Here is a 21,053-nt window from a genome sequence, read left to right as displayed (position 1 = left end):
CGGTGTCTGCTGTGCCTGGCAAGGCTGGCACTGGCACACCAGACTTTCAATGTCCTGGTCCATGCCACCAGATGTAGCTACGAGTGGCTATTTTCATTTGTGTCTGGCCCGGAAGGGCACCATGTCATTTTTGCAACAAGAGCTCTCGGGCTGGGGGGGGTGGTATGACACCCGGGACCCCCGGAGCATGACTCCACCCTCATAACCAAGCGCCTCGGACACCAGAAAGATTGCCCTTCTCCTCCCCACGGCCGGGGACCATGCCATCCACATTTTCAACTCTCTCACCTTTGCAGATGACGAAGACAAGACCAAGTTCAAGACGGTCCTCCTCAAGTTTGACACTCACTGCAGCGTAGAGGTGAATGAAAGTTTCGAACGCTACATGTTCCTGCAGTGCAAGGATGAACCTTTCCAATCCTTTCTAACGCACCTCCGCATCCTTGCGCAATCTTGCAGCTACGGGCCCACCTCCGAATCCATGATACGCGACCAGATTGTTTTTGGTGTTCAGTCGGACCCCCTACGTCAGCAGCTCCTCAAAGTAAAGCAACTCATCCTAGAGACCACCATCGAGACCTGTGTTTTACATGAAAATGCCACCAGTCGGTATTCCCATATACAAGCGGCAGAAACGGCGCGGCAAGGTCCCCACGAGGTGGAACGGGTCCAAGTGATTGAGCACCTCCAGGGTCTCAGCCATTTTGCGCGCCTTTCGCGGACTCCCGCGCTTGTACGCACCAAACGAGGGGACGGCAACGTTGAGGAACGCAATGCGCAGGCGCGCACCATGCACGCGCGGTGGCGCAGTGAACGTGCTGACGTCACGACGTGCCGCAACTGTGGCTCCGCCCATTTAAAGCAGCAATGCCCTGCAAAATCTCGACAATGCCTAAGATGTGGCAGACTTGGCCACTATGCTGCCTGCTGTCGAGCAGCTCAGCCTGCCAATTCATATCGCTTCGGCCAGCCTCGCAGGAATGTTCGGGCAATTCAACCCACGGTCACAGAGTCCGATTCCGACCTCCCACACAGCAGTGACACCGAGGACCCGAAGGCGCCTTTTTGAGTCGGTGTCACAACAAAAAACAGGCTGTCCCCGAAGCAAAGACACCAGCCGCTGTCGGTATACCGCATCGATCCAGACGATGAGTGGTGTGCCATCCTGACGGTCAACCGGTCCCAAATAGGATTCCACCTGGACACTGGTGCCTCTGCCAATCTCATGGCGTGGTCTGATTGGCGTGGTCTACTTTCCAAAGCCTTCGTGTCAAACCAGCCATCCTTCCATCGGCCTGCCAGCTATTGGACTACAATGGCAACATCATTCCTGCTACGAGCTCATATCAACTTGAAGTGACGCACAAGTCGCGAAAAGCCATCCTTCCTTTCGAGATCGTGGGCTCCTCGAAGGACTCCCTGCTTGGCGCACAGGCGTGCAAGCTGCTGAACCTCGTTCAAAGAGTCCACTCTCTCTCTCCTGATGACGCGTCTGCCTTCCAGGACGCTGACTTCAGGGCGCAACTCGACGCCATCAACCAGCACCGCGACGTCTTCGAAGGCATGGGCACGCTCCCATATACTTACAAGATCCTACTCAAACAGAACGCCACGCCTGTGGTGCATGCACCTCGCAGAGTCCCAGCACCCCTCAAGAACTGCCTCAAGCAGCAGCTGCAGGACCTCCAAGACCAAGGAATGATCTCCAGAGTTACGGAACCAACCGACTGGGTCAGTTCCATGGTGTGCGTAAAAGAACCTTCCGGCGAGCTCTGAATTTGTATTGATCCCAAGGATCTGATTCGCAATATCATGAGGGAGCATTATCCAATCCCCAAGCGCGAAGAGATCACATGCGAGATGGCTCGCGCCAAGCTCTTCACCAAACTTGACGCCTCGAAAGGATTCTGGCAAATCCAGCTCGACAAATCCAGCAGGAAACGGTGTACCTTCAACACCCCCTTTGGCAGATAGTGTTACAACAGGATGCCGTTTGGGATTATATCGGCTTCAGAAGTGTTCCACAGGATCATGGAACAAATGATGGAGGGCATTGAAGGTGATCGTGTCTATGTCAACGATATAATCATTTGGTCCACCATCCCTCAGGAGCATGTCAGTCGCCTCCAGCGCGTGTTCAAGCGCATACGGGAGCAGGGGCTACGCCTCAACAGAGCCAAATGCTCCTTCGGCCAGACGGAACTCAAGTTCCTAGGGGACCACATCTCCCAGTTGGGTGTGCGGCCGGATGCGGACAAGATGGCTGCTATCACATCCATGAAAATGCCAGAGGACAAGAAGGCGGTCCTCCGATTTCTGGGCATGGTCAACTTCCTAGGGAAGTTCATCCCTAACCTCGCCTCTCATACCACGGCTCTCAGGAACCTGGTCAGGAAGATGACAGACTTCCAATGGCTTCCTGCCCATGAGCGCGAATGGAGAGAACTCAAAACCAAATTCACCACGGCCTCGGTATTGGCGTTTTTTGATCCAGCGAAAGTTTGACCAATGCCAGCCAATCTGGCATTGGGGCAGTGCTCCTGCAACGCGTTGTGGCCTCATCATGGGCCCCCGTTGCATATGCGTCACGCGCCATGACCCCCACGGAACAGCGCTACGTGCAAATAAAAAAAAGAGTGCCTGGGACTCTTGACTGGTGTCGTCAAGTTTCATGATTATGTGTACGGCCTTCCCCAATTCACCGTCGAGACCGACCATTGCCCGCTGGTCAATATAATACAAAAAGACTTGAACAACATGACTCCTCGCCTCCAGCGCATTCTGCTCAAGCTCCGGTGATACGACTTCCAGCTGGTATACACCCCGGGTAAAGACCTAATCATTGCCGATGCTCTCTCCAGAGCAGTCAACACCCCGTGTGACCCAGCGGGATTTGTCTGCCAAGTTAACGCCCATGTGGCCTTCGTGGCCTCCAATTTACCTGCCACGGATGAACACCTCGTCCAAATTCGCCGAGAGACAGGGGCTGACCCCCTGCTACAGCATGTCATGCGCCACCTAACAGACGGGTGGTTCAAGGGCCAATGCCCGCAGTTCTACAACATCAGGAACAATCTGGCGGTAGTCGATGGTGTTCTCCTGAAACTGGACCGCATTGTCATCCCACACAGAATGCACCAGCTCGTCTTGGAACAGCTACACGAGGGCCATCTTGGCGTGGAATAGAGCCGCCAACGGGCCCGAGAGGCAGTGTACTGGCCTGGCATCAATGACGACATCGCCAACACAGTGCTCAACTGCCCCACTGGTCAGCGTTTTCAGCCGGCCCAACCACGCGAGACCCTGCAGCCCCATGAGTTGGTCACATCCCCTTGGTCCAAGGTCGACATCGACCTGTTCCACACGCTGGGCAGGGACTATGTTCTGATTGTAGACTATTTTTCTAACTACCCGGAGGTGGTACGTTTACACGACATCACATAGTCTGCAGTCATCCGTGCCTGAAAGGACACCTTTGCTCGACACGGCATCCCACTCACTGTGATGTCGGCAATGGCCCCTGCTTCGCAAGCCAGGAATGGTCCAACTTTGCCAGGAGGTACAACTTTGTGCATGTGACATCCAGTCCCCTGTACCCCCAATCCAACGGCAAAGCGGAGAAGGGCGTCCACATAGTCAAACGGCTCCTCTGCAAGGCTGCCGATGCTGGGTCCGATTTCTACCTCGCCCTGCTGGCCTATCGCTCGGCTCCACTGGCCTGTCGCCAGCCCAGCTGCTCATGGGTCGCACCCTGAGGACGACGGTGCCGTTCATTCACGTCCCAGACCTCGACCACGTTCCGATGGTCCACGAACCACAGCACAAGTCGGCTCATGACTCCCGAGCAGCTGATCTCCCTGCTCTGGCTCCAGATGACAACGTCCGCATCCATCTTCCGGATGGTGGCTGGTCTGCAACTGCTGTGGTTCTTCGGCAGGTGGCTCCCCGCTCGTTCCTGGTTCGTCTGCAGGACAGCTCCATTCTGCGCCGCAATCGATGTGCCCTTTGTCTCGCTCCGCGCTCGCTACATGATCCTCCACCATTGTCACGCCCTCCTGTTGCCCCTGACCTGGACTATGCGGAGATTCCGGTCACTCTCCATCCTCCTCACTCTGACGCAGTCCAGCCCGCTCCTCAGCCGGCGGCTCCCGACCCACCCTTGAGGCGGTCAACCAGAATCCGTCGCCCACCTCAGAGACTTAATGTGTGAACTTTGTGGACTTATGGACTTTATGATCTGTTCTGTTCTTCCGTTTAATCGGTCAAGTGGTTTGTATATAGTGTTCACCTCGTTATTTGTGTGACACACTGTTTTTCTGCACCAGGCACCTTCCCATGTAAATAGCTTAGTTTTTATGTACACAGTCCTGTAAATATTTCGCACACACGTAGTCAGGAACATTCACCACACACTATTTATTGTCACGCAGGCACATTTTTTTTATAAAAGGGGGGGGGGGGGGTGTCATAATATACACCAGTATATCATGGTGCAGACACACACTGATGGGACACACAGTGAGACCAATCAACACACACTACACCGCAGCCAATCACCAGTGAGAGCACACGCACTATAAAGACGGGGGGCATCAGAGTTCCCGCTCATTCGAGTAGCAGCTAGCTAGGAGCACAGAGCTCACAGCCTGCAACACAGACATTCACCATGTGCTGAGTGCATCGACTGGTTAGGACAAGGCAAAGGTCTTTAGTTAAAGCTAGTATCGTATTAACCCACAGTCTGAGTATGTTTAAACAGTTAATGGTTTAATAAAATAGTGTTGCACTATTTCAAGTGTTGGTGACCTGTATGTGATCCAGAGCACCCAACACATCAAACTGGGTCTGCCTTTCCAGTGTCTAACTGGCCGGCTTTATATACCATACAACCATACGTTGTTTAGAGGTTTCCTCGCGCCCCTTAATGGGGGAGCTCGTATTCTGCAAGGTTCCCGGCGGAGGCTAATTGTCCCCACCCTGTAAGATACTGTAAGGTATTATTTTATTCTCCATCTAAACAGACAACACGCCGTCTCTGACAGCAAGGAGGGGATATTAGGGCCGGTAGAACCAAGGGTTTGGGAGGAGTGTCTGAAAGAGGGAGGGAGACACAGATAGGCAGGGAGGTTTAAGGAGGTGATCCCAGGATTACCGGCATTGTTGGCTGAAGGCACGGCCGTCAGTGCTGGTGACCGTGGATGGGCAGGAGGTCAAAATTGGAAGCGCGCAGACTACCTCGAGAACACTGAGCTTTTGACACATGAAAGCATTCAGAGATTTGATAAGTTAAGAGGCAACTTGACAGAGATATTCAAAATCATGAATGGCTTTGACAGAAAAATTATGTTTCTAGAAGGGTTTATCATCCAAGGACCACGATTTAAGGTAATTGGCAATAATTTTAATATTTCGCCGGTGATTTATTATGATTTGGAATGCATTGCCTGAAGGGGTGATGGTAGCAGGTTCAGTCGTAATTTTCAAAAGGGACTCAAGAATTAGTAGCAGGCCCCTCGAGCAGATCCAACGGAGGCCTCAACTCTACTTTGTAGCCTGTCCCTCGACTCCCTCATCAATGAAACACATAACCAAGTCAGCCTTGAATATATTCCATTAGCCAGCCTCTATAACTGGAGAATTCCGAGAGAAACACAATTTCTCCTCATCTCCGTCTTAAACGGGCGACCCCCCCCCACGTTTCTTTTTAAAAACAGTGCTCCCCTGGTCCTGAATTTCCCCACAAGGTGGAAACATCCTCTCAGCATCCACTCTAACAAGATTTTACATGTTCCAATAAGATTGCCTCTCATTATTTTAAATTGCGATGAGTAGACGCCCAACCTGGGCAACCTTGCTTCACAGGTCAAACCCCTTCAATCTGGGAATCAGTCGAGCGAACTTTCTCTGAAGGGCTTACTCCTGAAGCAGGTCCAAACTGCGCACAGTACTCCAGATGTGGTCTCACTTCAGGCCCTGTACGCTTGTAGCAAAACCTGCCTCCTTTCACACTCAATTTCTCTTGCAATAAAAGCCAACACTCCATTTGCCTTCCTAATCACTCGCCTACTTGAGTCCTTAAATCTTCCTTTTCTAAATTAAATACTTTCTTCCAGACCGTCCCTCCCTCCCCACCCATTGTTGCTCAGGAACTCTCTACCATCCTCATCCATTTGGGATTCCTTCTATTAGAAAACCCAGCCGGTTGTGCTGACAGGCTGTTCACAGACACGGGGCATCACAGCTGGATCCTCGCCTGCCGCCCGCATATCTCCACTTCCAGCCGGTGTTGAGCAAGCAACCTCCTCAGGCACCAAGGCCAATATGGGGCTCCCATTGTCCCTTCGCTTCGATGGGCCCAAAGGCATCAACGGGATTGACTTCTACAGAGCAGGAGCAGGCCATTCGGCCCAACTGCTCCACGATAGTCCCCATGCGCCACACGAGCCGCAAATCGACGGGATCACTCTCTAAACTCACAACCCATTAACTGTCCACAGGGTTCTACCAAAGGAATTATACTGCAAGTGGTGGACTTCGGATTAATGCAACGTTCCTTGTTTAACGCAGTAGGATTTTGAAGGATTGCAGTCACTGGAAGCCCAACAACACTCAACCTGAGATCAACACAGATGTGTAAGGTGATGCACTTTGGAACGACTAATAAGGCAAAGGGGTACACAATGAATGGCCGGATGCTAGGAAGTGCAGAGGATCAAAGGGATCGCCCAAAGATCCCAGAAGGCAGCAGGTCACGTGGATAAAGTGGTTGTGAAAGCACATGGGATACTTGCCTTTATTAGCCAAGGCATAGAATATAAGAGCGAGCAGGGAGGTTATAATGGAGCTGAAGTGCTGTGCGCAGTCAAGGTCACCACACTATAGGAAGGAAGCGATTGCACTAGAAAGAGTGCAGAGGAGATTCACCAGGATGTTGCCCCGGGCTGCAGCGTTTCAGCTATGAAGAGAGGCCGGATAGGCTGGGGTTGCTTTCCTTTGAGCCGAGAAGGCTGAGGGGGAACCTGATTGAGGTGTGGAAGATTATGAGGGGCATAGGTAAATAGGAAGAAACCTTTCCACTTACTGCAGGGATCAATAACCAGGGGGCATAGATTAAAGGTAATGGGTTGGAGATTTAGAGGGGATGTGAGGAAAAACATTTCCACTCAGAGGGTGTCAGGAGTCTGGACTCACTGCCTGAAAAGGTGGTAGAGATGGGAACCCTTCCAACATTTCAGAAGCATTTAGAGCATTTGAAATGTAACAGACAAGGCTGCAGATCGTGCTGGAAAATGAATTAGATGCTCGATGGCCGTCACAGAAAAGATGGGCCGATGGGCCTCTTTTTGTGCTGGAAAGCTCTATGACAGGTAAAGTAAGACTATCAGTTTTATAGCAGCCTTTACAATCTCAGGGTATCCCAAAGAATCTTATGACACTTTTAAAGCGTGGCCGTCATTGCGGCAACCTGACTGCCAACTTTTACTACGACGCTGGGAGTGTCAGCCGTGACTTTGGTGCTCAGGTCAGCGGCGTGGGACTTGAACCCACGGGCTTCTGGGATCAGAGGCAAGAGAGCTACCTACGGAGCCTCAAAGCATTACACAGAACATTTCCAACCGGCAGCGACCAGGCTTTCACGGGGCCTGGTTTCACGGGGCCTCGACTCAGCTCACCAAAAGATCACCTGGGCAACCATTACAAATAGGATCAGGAGGAGACCATTCAGCCCTTCGCGTCTCCTCCGCCATTCAATAGGATCATGGCTGATCTAACACTCACTAAATCCAGTCTCCTGCTGTCTTTCCGTAACCCTTAATTCCCCCACTGATCAAAAACCCATCGATCTCAGCCACGAAAATGCTCAAGTCCTCGGCCTCCCACAGCTTCCTGGGGTAAAGAATCCCAAAAGGTTCACCGCCCTCTGAGGGAAGAAGTTCTTCCTCAAATCCCGTCTGAACTGAGCACCCCCTTATTCTACAGCTACACCCTCTGATCTTACCCTCTCCCACGAGTGGAAACACCATCGCAATGTTTACCGCGTCCAACCGCTCCCCCCCCCAAACCAAGACCAATCACAGGACACAGGGATTGACCCTCAAAAAGGCAAAAACATTTTGCGAAGTCAAATCGGATGAAATTGGAATTAGCGGGGTGCTGGGGGTGGGTAGGGGAAATCACGCCATCGTTTAGCTTTGAGTTAGACCGAGGCGTTGTAAATATGCGACATCATTACGTCCTTGTCCCATATCAGGTGAGCGTTAGGCTGCATCGACAGCGAATCAACAGGAATTACGATACGGCAATCCTGCCTTGTCTTAGCCTCCCCTACGACTGTGGAGATCCGTCTTAAGTCACAATTTAAACTGGTCAAACCAACTGAAATTGTTGGCACTCAAAGGGAAAGCCAGGTTGCTTTCGCCTGGCTCGCTTTGGGGCGGGGGTGGAAGGGGGAAGTCCTCTGGGACTGCACAAAGCACTTGGGGGCTCCTCTCTCTTCTGCCCACCCTTTGAGCCTGGTCCAGTCTCCCTTTTGGAACACAGAAAACACCTACCTTGCCTTTAAGGTCCAGAATAAAGATTGCAGAGGCAGACATTGCCCCAGTGGCCTGGGATAATTGGCTGAGATTCGCAGGCGACAGACAGAGAGAGAGAATGCAAACTTCCTCCTTCCTGCCTTCCAGGTGAAGGAACCACACGTCACCCTCTGCAGGTAAATCTGTAACTGGCCCCACCCCCCCCCCCCCCCTTAAAGGCGCCGCTCCTCCTCAGGTGCGTCGCTCGGGATTTAGCTCCTCCGTCAGAAAAGGTCCAGCGCCGCTGAGCAACTCCCCCACCCCCAGGCGGGAAACAGCCTGAGCGGGGGCAGCAGGACTTCACAGAGGCGACCCGGAGAGAGGGGCAACAGGTAAACAATGTAAAATACTCAATGGCCAAACTTAATCACTCCTCCAACCTCAACTGCTTTTCCAATCAACGTTTTGCAATCACCTCTGCAGCATTTATGAGGCAGTTGATCTGGAAACAAAAACGACTCCAAAGGCCACCCACAAAGGCCAGACTTGACATAATTCTGACAAGACAGGAGTCCTCCTTACACATGACCCAGAGCAGAAGGAAAAATAATCCCTGGGATTATTTCAGAGATGGTCGGTATAAAAGCTCAGGAGGTCCGAGAAGGTGGTTCAAATGGAGGTTTACTTATAACTGAAAGAGTAATTATAATCTTTATTGTCACAAGTAGGCTTGCATTAACACTGCAATGAAGTTACTGTGAAAAGCCCCGAGTCGCCACATTCCGGCGCCTGTTCGGGCACACGGAGGGAGAATTCAGAATGTCGAATTCACCTCACAAGCACGTCTTTCGGGACTTGTGGGAGGAAACCGGAGCGCCCGGAGGAAACCCACGCAGACACGGGGGAGAACGTGCAGACTCCGCGCAGTCAGTGACCCAAGCCGGGAATCGAACCCGGGACCCTGGAGCTGTGAAGCAACAGTGCTAACCACTGTGCTACCGTGCCAAAGGCTGCAACGAGGCGTACAGCACGCAGCTCCCAACTGCGACCTCCGATCCTGCCAGTCCCGATTCGGGCTGGCTTCCAAGGATAGATTCTATGAGCTCCAGTTGGTGGGGGAGCTCGCATTTCACAAGCGTGGTGGGGGGAGATCAATCGGGTCATCCCTTGGGTTTCGTGAGGGTTATTACAATTGGTTTTGTTCTGCTGGTGGAGGGGAAATTGGAGATTATCTCTTAAATTGATAAGACCATAGGAGCAGAAAAAGGCCATTCGGCCCATTGAGTCTGTCCCACCATTCAATGAGATCACGGAGGATCAAATCCACTTTCTCGCCTCATCCCCAAGACTCCCTCACCGATTAAAAATCAGTCTATCTCAGCCTTGAACATACTTAACGACCCAGCCTCTACAGAGCCCTCTACGATAAAGAATTCCACAGATTCACTGGACCATAATAAGACTATAAGACATAGGAGCAGAAGCAATCCATTCAGCCCATTGAGTCTGCTACCTTCTGAGAGTAGAAATTCCTCCTCATCTCTGTCTCAAATGGGCGACCCCCCCTTACTCTGAGATTCTGCCCTCTGGTCCTAGACTCTCCCACAAGGGGAAACAACCTCTCAGCATTGACCCTGTCAAGCCCCATGAGAATCTGATACATCTCAATAAGGTCACCTCTCATTTTTCTGAACTCCAATGAACACAGGCCCAACCTACTAAACCTCTCCTCATAAGGAAGTTCCTCCATATCCGGGGTCAATTTAGTGAACCTTCTCTGTACTGCCTCCAATGCCGGTATATCTTTCCTTAAATAGGGAACCAAAATTGTTCATAGTATTCCAGGTGTGGTGTAACTAGTGCCTTGTTTAGTTTTAACAAGACTTCCCTATTTTTATACTCCATTCCCTTTGAAATAAAAGCCCACATTCCATTTGTCTTCCCTATTACCCGCTGAACCTGTGTACTATGATCTATGCATGAGGACCCCCAGATCCCTTTGTGTTGCAGCTTTCTGCAATCTTTCTCCATTTAAATAACATTCAACCCCTTTATTCTTCCTACCAAAGTGCATAACTTCGCATTTACCTACATTATATTCCATCTGCCATGTTTTTGCCCACTCACCCAACCTGTCTGTATCCCTCTTTAGACTCTTTATGTCTTCATTACCACTTGCTTTTCACTTATTTTTGTGTCATCCACAAACTTGCCAATGATGTATAATAATCTTTATTAGTGTCACAAGTAGGCTTACATTAACACTGCAATGGGCAGCACGGTAGCATAGTGGTTACCACAATTGCTTCACAGCACCAGGGTCCTAGGTTCGATTCCTGGCTTGGGTCACTGTCTGCGCGGAGTCTGCACGTTCTCCCCGTGTCTGCGTGGGTTTCCTCCGGGTGCTCCGGTTTCCTCCCACAGTCCACAGCCGTGGAGGTTATGTGGATTGGCCATGCTAAATTGCCCTTCGTGTCCAAAATTGCCCACAGTGTTGGGTGGGGTTACTGGGTTATGGGGATAGGGTGGAGGTGTGGTCTTGGATAGGGTGCTCTTTCCAAGAGCTGGTACAGACTCGATGGGCCGAATAGCCTCCTTCTGCACTGTAAATTCTATGCAATAAGGTTATTGTGAAAATTCTTCGCTTCATTCGTCCAAGTCATTAATTTATATTGTGAATAATTGTGGCTCCAGCACTGATGCCTGTGGAACTCCAGTAGTTACAGGTTGCCATCCTGAAACTGCCCCTCTTATCCCAGCTCACTGTCTTCTATAATAATATAATAATCTTTATTATTGTCACAAGTAGGCTTACATTAAAATTGCAATGAAGTTACTGTGAAAATCCCCTAGTCGCCACATTCCGGCGCCTGTTCGGGTACACCGAGTCTGTCACTTAGCCAATCCCTCTATCCATGCTGATATACTACCCCCAGCTCCATGGGCTCTGATCTTATGACTGATGGACTGGATGGCTTTTTGTGACTGTAATGTGCCTTTGCATGGAGTTTCTGTGCCTTTCTAGAAAAAAAAATGTTTTAATTGCATTTTCATATTTTCCCACGGATGGCGAATTTTATTTTCTCCAGCCGGAGAAATTCCTCCAGGTCGGAAAGCCAGCCTGCAGCCTTGGGCGGGGCTGCCGATCGCCAGGGAGGCAAAGGCTAGGCTGTCGCCCCCCCCTCCCCCCCCCCATGAAGAGTTTTGGCTAACCTGATACACCGAAGTCCGCCACTTTTGAAGCACGGCACCCCCCCCCCCGCCCCCCCCACAATCTTGGACATTGTCTCAAAGAAGGTTGCCCAATACCCGACAAGCCTGCAGCAGGCCCAGAACATGTGGGTGTGGTTGGCCGGGCCCCCCTGCCACCGTTCACATTTGTGTTTCCGTGCCTTTTACCGAAACGTTTTTATTGCCCAGAGAAAAATGCCAGTGGCCCCCTCGGTAGCACCGGGGCACTAAAGATCCCATTCCCGAAAACCTGGAAAACCCAGCATGAAGACCAAAGCGTTCTCCTGGTGACCTGACCAGCGCCCATGCCTTAAATAAACAGGAATTGAGCAGACATTCACTGTGCTGCTGTTTGTGGGATCTTCCTCTGCGCTAAGCAGCTGCTGTGGTGGTCGGGGACACAGAGGCTCGGCCAGGAGAGGATTGGAATAATTGGGACTGGGGGTGACACGCACGAGACCCGGGAGTGTGTTCCATGCTCTGACAGCGTTTCTGTTCCAGAATCAATGACCAGAGTCATTCAGCCCATCTGCTGAGACGTACCCACCTTCTCCCTCTGCCACCAGCACAGCAACCTCTTTCCAGATGAGCTACGGCGGGCAATATAATGGCGGGGAAATTAGGCGGAGACTGTAGAGGAGAGGATTTTTGTCGGAAGCTCAGCTCGGGGGTCAAATGGAGACACCGTGGTTCTGAACAGTCAACTGAGCCAGTAATGGGGCAGCACGGTGGCGCAGTGGTTAGCACTGCTGCCCTGCGGTGCCGAGGTGCGGGTGCGATCCCGGCCCCGGGTCACTGTCCGTGTGGAGTTTGTACATTCTCCCCGTGTTTGTGTGGGTTTCGAGCCCACAACCCAAAAGATGTGCAGGGTAGGCGGATTGGCCAGGCTAAATTGCCCCTTAATTGGATAAAATGAATTTGGTGTTCTAAATTTAAAAAAAACCTGAGCCAGTGATTGAGGAGAATAGTGGAATTGTGGTCAGGGCAATGTAACTGAGGTCTATGACGTTGGTCTGCCACTGGTCTGTGCGCAGTTCTGGTTGCCACACTATAGCAAGGGTGTGATTGCACTAGAGAGGGTGCAGAGGAGATTCACCAGGATGTTGCCTGGGCTGGAGCCTTCCAGCTATGAAGAGAGGCTGGTCAGGCTGGGGTTGTTCTCCCTGGAGCAGAGATGGCTGAGGGGGGACCTGACGAGGCGCACAAAATTATGAGGGGCAGAGACAGGGTAGATGGGAAGGAACCTATGCCCTGAGTGGAGGGATCAACAACTGGGGGCACAGGTTTAAGGGACGAGGCAGGAGGTTTAGAGGGGATTTGAGGAAAAGCGTTTTCACCCAGAGGGTGGTGGGAGTCTGGAACTCGCTGCCTGAAAGGGTGGTAGAGCGGGAACGCTCTCAACATTTCAGAAACACATAGATGTGAACACTTGATGTGAAATGCGACATGTTGTGCAGGGTAGGTGGATTGACCATGGTATAAATTGCTACTCAGTGTCCAGGGACGTGCAGGTTAGGAGGGGTTACAAGGATAGGGCAGGGGTTTTGGTCTAGGTAGGGTGCTTTTTCAGATGGTTGCTGGAGACAATGGGCCAAATGGCCTCCTTCTGTACTATAGGGATTCCACGATACAACGCCAGGGACCTGGGTTCAATTCCGGCCTTGGGTCCGTGTGGAGTTTGAAAATTTGTCCCATATCTGCGTGGGTTTCCTCCGGGTCCTCCGTTTTCCTTCCACAGTCCAAAGAAGTGCAGATTAGGTGAGTTGACCATGATAAAATTCCCCTTAGCGTCCAGGGATGTACAGGTTTGATGGGGTTACGGGAATAAGTCGGGGGTGTGATCCTAGGTAGAGTGCTCTTTCAGACTGTCAGTGCAGACTCGATGGGCCGAATGGCCTTCTTCTGGCCTGTAGAGATTCTATGATTGTTCTGATTCTATCCCAGGCTGACGTTGGAAGTGTAGATTTGTTTATAGGATGCTTCGAAAAGCACGAGGGACAGTCGGATAGTGTGGTAGCTTGAGATGAAATATGGAGGAGGCTGGTGTCCATGATGTAATGCTCGGTAAATATTCTGACAGTACTATACGGGGGTATCGTCAGCATATGTATGAGAGTTGGTCTTTTGCCGTCAGGTGGCAGTGCCAGGAGACAGCGCACAGCTAAAGAAGAGGTGGCGGAAATTAGGTCTTTGTGGGAGCTCAGAGGTAACCGTGGTCGGGGTGGAGACAGTCTGGCTGTGATCACATAGGGAAGAGTCCAATCCAATCCAATGGCATGGCCGATCATTGCCAGGGCCGCAGAGATGGCGGGGAGGGATAACTCCCGACCCTTCCCCTCAGCTCCCTCCTTATCTGTTAACCCCGTCCCACCACCTTGCTCCCTACCCGCGGTGATCCACCTTGACTCCAATTCGCTCTCCCCAACACCACACTGCTTGACCGTGCTTGTATCTGGGTGGATCAAGGAGTGGTCAAACGGTTGGTTGCAAATGAGTTGCTGTCGGGGGTGGGGGGGGGGGGGTTCTTGTGCGGAACATGGTGACTTGGCTGAGGTACAGGGAAGGTTGCCAGCTCCTGAGCCCAACCCGATTCAGCATATTCGGCAGGAAATTGGATTGAAATGTTTTAAAACAGAGATAATCTTCACAGGCGTTTACGCTGCTGTCGTTGTTGGGGGGGATTTTTTTTTTCTTGGTTCCGTTATTTTCCCATGGCAGTGCCTCCCACTCGACCCAGAGACCCTGTTGTCTTCTGTTCCGCACTGATTATGACCAGCTCTCCCTGTTAGCGGGAGAGAGGCAGGGACTGAATGTGCGGCGCCTGCTCTGTGGTCAACTGTGACGCCCTCGGCCCCTGTGTGTTTTTTGTTCTGTTTATCTATTCCACCAGGCAAAGCCACAGGATCTGCTCTGTCATAAATAAGACAGTAAGAAGTCTTACAACACCAGGTTAAAGTCCAACAGGTTTGTTTCGATATCACTAGCTTTCGGAGCGCTGCTCCTTCCTCACCTGTGCTCACTGTGCTCACCCCAGTCCAACGCCGGCATCTCCACATCATAAATAAGACAAAGTGAGGGCCTCAGTCCCAATCTCCGCCCGCCCCCCACCTCCCCTTTCCTCCTCAAAATCTCATGACCACCAAATCGACAAGTCAAAAACAAAAGGAAATAATGTCACGCCAACGGGACGTCATTTTAGCGACAGAACGTTGCCGCAGGTTCATGTGGGTTTTTTTTAAAAACCGAGCAAGGACACTTCACGAACACTGGGAAGGGACGGAGAGAGGGGATTTTCAACTTGCTCAACATTGGAGGGTCACGTCGACAGCACAACGTGTGCGTTCCTTAGGCGCATCAGTAGAAAGAAAATCTGGATGGTTTATTTTTCAAAGAAATTTATTTAAAAATTTAAAAAGTAAAATTCAAGTACCCAATTTTGTTTTCCCAATTAAGGGACAATTTACAAAAGAACAAACAAAGAACAAAGAAATGTACAGCACAGGAACAGGCCCTTCGGCCCTCCAAGCCCGATCTGACCATGCTGCCCAGCTAAACTACAATCTTCTACAGTTCCTGGGTCCGTATCCCTCTATTCCCATCCTATTCATGTATTTGTCAAGATACCCCTTAAATGACACTTTCGTCCCTGCTTCCACTACCTCCTCCGGCAGCGAGTTCCAGGCACCCACTACCCTCTGTGTAAAAAAACTTGCCTCGTACATCTACTCTAAACCTTGCCCCTCTCACCTTAAACCTATGCCCCCTAGTAATTGACCCCTCTACCCTGGGGAAAGGCCTCTGACTATTCACTCTGTCTATGCCCCTCATAATTTTGTAGACCTCTATCAGGTCGCCCCTCAACCTCCGTCGTTCCAGTGAGAACAAACCGAGTTTATTCAACCGCTCCTCATAGCTAATGCCCTCCATACCAGGCAACATTCTGGTAAATCTCTTCTGCACCCTCTCTAAAGCCTCTACATCCTTCTGGTAGTGTGGCGACCAGAATTGAACACTATACTCCAAGTGTGGCCTAACTAAGGTTCTATACAGCTGCAACATGACTTGCCAATTCTTATACTCAATGCCCCGGCCAATGAAGGCAAGCATGCCGTATGCCTTCTTGACTACCTTCTCCACCTGTGTTGCCCCTTTCAGTGACCTGTGGACCTGTACACCTAGATGTCTCTGACTTTCAATACTCTTGAGGGTTCTACCATTCACTGTATATTCCCTACCTGCATTAGACCTTCCAAAATGCATTACCTCACATTTGTCCGGATTAAACTCTATCTGCCATCTCTCCGCCCAAGTTTCCAAACAATCTAAATCCTGCTGTATCCTCTGACAGTCCTCATCGCTATCTGCAATTCCACTAACCTTTGTGTCGTCTGCAAACTTATTAATCAGACCAGTTACATTTTCCTCCAAATCATTTAATATACTACGAACAGCAACGGTCCCAGCACTGATCCCTGCAGAACACCACTGGTCACAGCCCTCCAATTGGAAAAGCATCCTTCCATTGCTACTCTCTGCCTTCTATGACCTAGCCAGTTCTGTATCCACCTTGCCAGCTCACCCCTGATCCCGTGTGACTTCACCTTTTGTACTAGTCTACCATGAGGGACCTTGTCAAAGGCCTTACTGAAGTCCATATAGACAACATCCACTGCCCTACCTGCATCAATCATCTTTGCGACCTCGTCGAAAAACTCTATCAAGTTAGTGAGACACGACCTCCCCTTCACAAAACCATGCTGCCTCTCACTAATACGTCCATTTGCTTCCAAATGGGAGTAGATCCTGTCTCGAAGAATTCTCTCCAGTAATTTCCCTACCACTGAAGTAAGGCTCACCGGCCTGTAGTTCCCTGGATTATCCTTGCTACCCTTCTTAAACAGAGGAACAACATTGGCTATTCTCCAGTCCTCCGGGACATCATCTGAAGACAGTGAGGATCCAAAGATTTCTGTCAAGGCCTCAGCAATTTCCTCTCCAGCCTCCTTCAGTATTCTGGGGTAGATCCTATCAGGCCCTGGGGACTGATCTACCTTAATATTTTTTAAGACGCCCAACACCTCGTCTTTTTGGTCTCAATGTGACCCAGGCTATCTACACACCCTTCTCCAGACTCAACATCTACCAATTCCTTCTCTTTGGTGAATACTGATGCAAAGTATTCATTTAGTACCTCGCCCATTTCCTCTAGCTCCACACATAGATTCCCTTGCCTATCCTTCAGTGGGCCAACCCTTTCCCTGGCTACCCTCTTGCTTTTTATGTACGTGTAAAAAGCCTTGAGATTTTCCTTAACCCTATTTGCTAATGACGTTTCGTGACCCCTTCTAGCCCTCCTGACTCCTTGCTTAAGTTCCTTCCTACTTTCCTTATATGCCACACAGGCTTCGTCTGTTCCCAGCCTTTTAGCCCTGACAAATGCCTCCTTTTTCTTTTTGACGAGGCCTACAATATCACTCGTCATCCAAGGTTCCCGAAAATTGCCGTATTTATCTTTCTTCCTCACAGGAACATGCCAGTCCTGTATTCCTTTCAACTGACACTTGAAAGCCTCCCACATGTCAGATGTTGATTTGCTGACTTCCGGGTGCGGCGATGACCAGCTGAGTCGCACGTTTCGGCAGCTCCCTGTGAAACGGACTTTTGGGCTCTTGATAGGAGCCCCAACGGCAATTTTAACGGCTGAAAACACCGTGCGGTAAACCAGAAGGGTGTTCCCCCTGGACACGGATGGAAAAAGGAGAGGAAAGTGGCCGGATTGCAGCGGATCCTTTGGAACAACGGCAAGGAAGGCAAGCAGAAACCAAGATGGCGTCGGAAGGTGGCAGTTTCATATGGGGCCCTGAACAACAAGAGTTTTTGAAACGCTGCGTGGAGGAGATAAAAAAGGAAATGAAGAAAGAGTTGTTGGCCCCGATATTACAGGCGATTGAAGGGCTGAAAGAGGAACAAAAGACCTAGGAGCAGGAGCTTCTCTCTTTTTATGTACGTGTAAAAAGCCCTGGGAGTTTCCTTAACCCTATTTGCCAATGACTTTTCGTGACCCCTTCTAGCCCTCCTGACTCCTTGCTTAAGTTCCTTCCTACTTTCCTTATATTCCACTCAGGCTTCGCCTGTTCCCAGCCTTTTAGCCCTGACAAATGCCTCTTTTTTTTCTTTTTGACGAGGCCTACAATATCTCTCGTTATCCAAGGTGTGGCTAATCCACCTACCCTGCATATTTTTGGGTGGTGGGGGTGAGACCCCCGCAGGCACGGGCTGATCGTTTTCTTTTTAAAAGAATATTGACCATTTGCATTTACGTTTGCACTTCATCTTTGCAGCAGTTCCTGGTCTTTATTTAAAAAAAAAAAAATTTGGAATACCAATTTAAAAAAAAAAAAAATTTGGAATACCAATTAATTTTTTCCAATTAAGGGGCAATTTTAGCGTGGCCAATCCATCTACCCTGCACACCTTTGGGTTGTGGGGGCAAAACGCACGCAAACACGGGGAGAATGTGCAAACTCCACACGGACAGTGACCCAGAGCCGGGATCGAACCCGGGACCTCGGCGCCGTGAGGCTGCAGTGCTAACCCACTGTGCCACCGTGCTGCCCTTCCTGTTCTTTGTTTAATGGAGGGTCTGCACCAGGTAAAATAATAGCACAGTTTTATTTGCACAAAATATACACGGCCCGGGAGATCCCTACCAGGTTCCCCCCTGCCGATGTCTTACTGGCTGACCTTATACACATTGGGTTAATTGAGACATCCCGCCCCTAGCGGGGGGGGGGGGGGGGGGGAGCTCTTACTCCGCAAAGAACACGGGAAGACTTAGGATTCCCAGTCCGTAGGTCCCGTGCGGGATATTACACTTAGCACTGATTCAAGTTACAAGGCCTTCTCCACAGAACCCACCCACCCACTCCATGGCCCAGTGACATGTCTTGCTTCTGAGCAGTGTAGACCGAGATAGGTCCCCTGCCTCTGAGACAGCAAGTCTGGGTTCAAGTCCCACATCGGGGACTGGTTGGCCACAGAGGGAGTGTCAATAATTGGGTTCGACTTGGGCAGCACGGCAGCACAGTGGGTTAGCCCCGCTGCCTCACGGCGCCGAGGTCCCAGGTTTGATCCCGACAATGGGTCACTGTCCGTGTGGAGTTTGCACATTCTCCCCGTGTCTGCGTGGGTTTTGCCTCCACAACCCAAAGATGTGCAGACTAGGTGGATTGGCCACGCTAAATTGCCCCTTAATTGGAAAAAATGAATCGGGTAATCTAAATTTTTTTTAAAAATTGGGTTCAAGCAGGATGATCGACCCGCTGGCCTTTGCAACGCTTACCCGCTATGCCCCAACGTGAATCAGGTGCTCGCGTGAAAATGCGGGACGAACCGACAAAGGCATCAGCGCTGATGGTACAGTGGCAAACTCTGGTTGGGATAGGGGGGGGCAGTGTGGGGAGGGGGATGATGCTGGAGGCTTCATCGCGTGATCTCTAGCCACTCCCATCCTCGGCCACCTGGCATGTCCATCATCGTGGCATCCCCAACTTCCTGCATCACAACCGGAAAATGACGATTGGATCATCCTCGGCTGTAGGCCCAACCGGTCTCTTTTTCTTTCCCGTCTCCAATATTTTCCAAGCTCAGAAGTGAAAGAGTTGAGAACTAAAGGAAGAAAAGCCAACATCACAATATTTTATCCGTTGTGATTCTTCTTCTCCCCCGTGTCTCTGGCAGCTGTGCTTGGGAGCAGAATCTTTAATTTCTGGAGACCTCTGGACAAATCCTGTGCTAATGCTGCAATCCTGTCGGAATGAAGTACGTGCTCCAGTTGCAAGCCAGAGCAACTGTTATTAATTGGGGCAAGGCGTGGGCATTATTCTTAAGTATATGTAAAGAGCCTGTTTTCACCTTTGGGAGGATGTAAAGGGAGTCCCCGTGCCTGTGTTCTCTGGGGTGTGTGAATAAATCTGTGCCAGGCAAAGACTGGCTCCAGATTCCTCCATTTTTCAGTTAATGAGCAACAAACTGTAACGTCCTGGAGATTTGGCAATGGATAACGAATGGACACTAGAACCATAGAATGATGCAGGGCGGAAGGAGGCTGATCAGCCCATCTCACCCGTGCTAGCTCTTTGAAAGAGCTATCCAATTAGTCCAACTCCTCTCCTCTTCTGTAGCCCTCAAATGTTCTTCTTCAAGTATCTGCCTGATTCCCTTTCAAAAGTTACCATTGAATCTGGTTCCACTGCCCTTTCCCCTCCGACCCCTGCACTATCACCTTTAATCTATGTTTGCTGATGATTGCACAATGCTCAGCACCATTCCTGACTCCTCGGACACTGAAACGGTTCATGTTCAAATGCAGCAAGACCTGGACAACGTCCAGGCTTGGGCTGACAAGTGGCAAGTGTCGTTTGAGCCACACAAGTGCCAGGCAATGACCATCTCCAATAAGACAGAATCAAACTATCGCCACTTGACATTCAATGGCATTACCGTCACTGAATCCCCCATGGGATTCAGTGATGGTAATGCCATTGAACGTCAAGGAGAATTTTATAAAACACTAGCAAGGCCTGTTCTGGTCACACCAGAAAGATATGGTTGCACGAGAGAAGGTAGAGGGAGATTTGCAAGGATGTTGCCTGGGCTGGAGAATTTTAATTCTGAGTGAGGATTGGATAGACGGGGGTTGGTTTCTGTGCAACAGAGGAGGCTGAGGGGAAACCTCAGTGAATTGGTTACATTTATGAGGGGCCTAGATAGATTGGATAGGAAACCCCACTTCCCATGGCTGAGTGGTCCATAAGCAGGAGCATATGTTTAAGGTAAGAGACAGGAGATTTAGAGGACATTTGAGGAGGACTTACCTTAACCAGGAGGGTGGCTGTCTGGAACTCACTGCTTGAAAGGGTGCTAGAAGCAGGAAAGCTCAATACATTAAAAAAAATACTAAGATACACACCTCATGCGCAACCAAGACTATGGACCAAGAGATGGAAAGTGACATTAGGCTGGATGGCACCTTGCTGGCCAGCTTGAACATGTGGGCTGATTGGCCGCCTTCCGTGGTGTAAATTTCTATCTACGAGATCTTAAAGAGGGAAAGGTGCCCTGCACATTTCTCCTCTACTCCTTGCTGTTTACATGCCCCAGCCTTGCAACACTGGCTCCGAGGGATACGTTCTGTGAACCCACACACCCAGTGAGGAGCTGTGCCTCAACAGTGCGCGCGCTGGCCGATTCGAGCTGCAGTGTTATAGTCCTACCTCTGACACTCACCCCACAAGAGTGGGAAGCAAC

At 50.5% G+C, this 21,053-nt stretch overlaps 2 protein-coding genes across 3 annotated transcripts in view; one reads left to right on the top strand and one right to left on the bottom strand.

Moving 5' to 3' along the window:
* The window catches only part of LOC140403272 (AP-1 complex subunit mu-2), a 46,425-nt gene extending 37,717 nt beyond the window's left edge, over nt 1-8,708 (bottom strand). For both annotated transcript variants that reach the window (XM_072491058.1, XM_072491059.1), the window contains exon 1: nt 8,553-8,708. In XM_072491058.1, coding sequence (XP_072347159.1) covers nt 8,553-8,594 — 42 coding nt within the window. In that variant the 5' untranslated portion in view covers nt 8,595-8,708. The remainder of the gene's footprint in view (nt 1-8,552) is intronic.
* Nucleotides 8,709-8,795: 87 nt separating this feature from the next.
* Nucleotides 8,796-21,053, top strand: part of LOC140403271 (erythropoietin receptor-like) — a 54,350-nt gene continuing 42,092 nt past the window's right edge. The window contains exon 1 of the mRNA XM_072491057.1: nt 8,796-8,905. The gene's annotated coding sequence lies outside the window, so the exon portion shown is untranslated. The remainder of the gene's footprint in view (nt 8,906-21,053) is intronic.

Source organism: Scyliorhinus torazame, chromosome 27 (assembly GCF_047496885.1).
Source record: "Scyliorhinus torazame isolate Kashiwa2021f chromosome 27, sScyTor2.1, whole genome shotgun sequence".
Taxonomy (NCBI): Eukaryota; Metazoa; Chordata; class Chondrichthyes; order Carcharhiniformes; family Scyliorhinidae; genus Scyliorhinus; species Scyliorhinus torazame.
The sequence above is the reverse complement of the archived record's forward strand: the minus strand, read 5'-3'. Positions and strand labels throughout refer to the sequence as shown.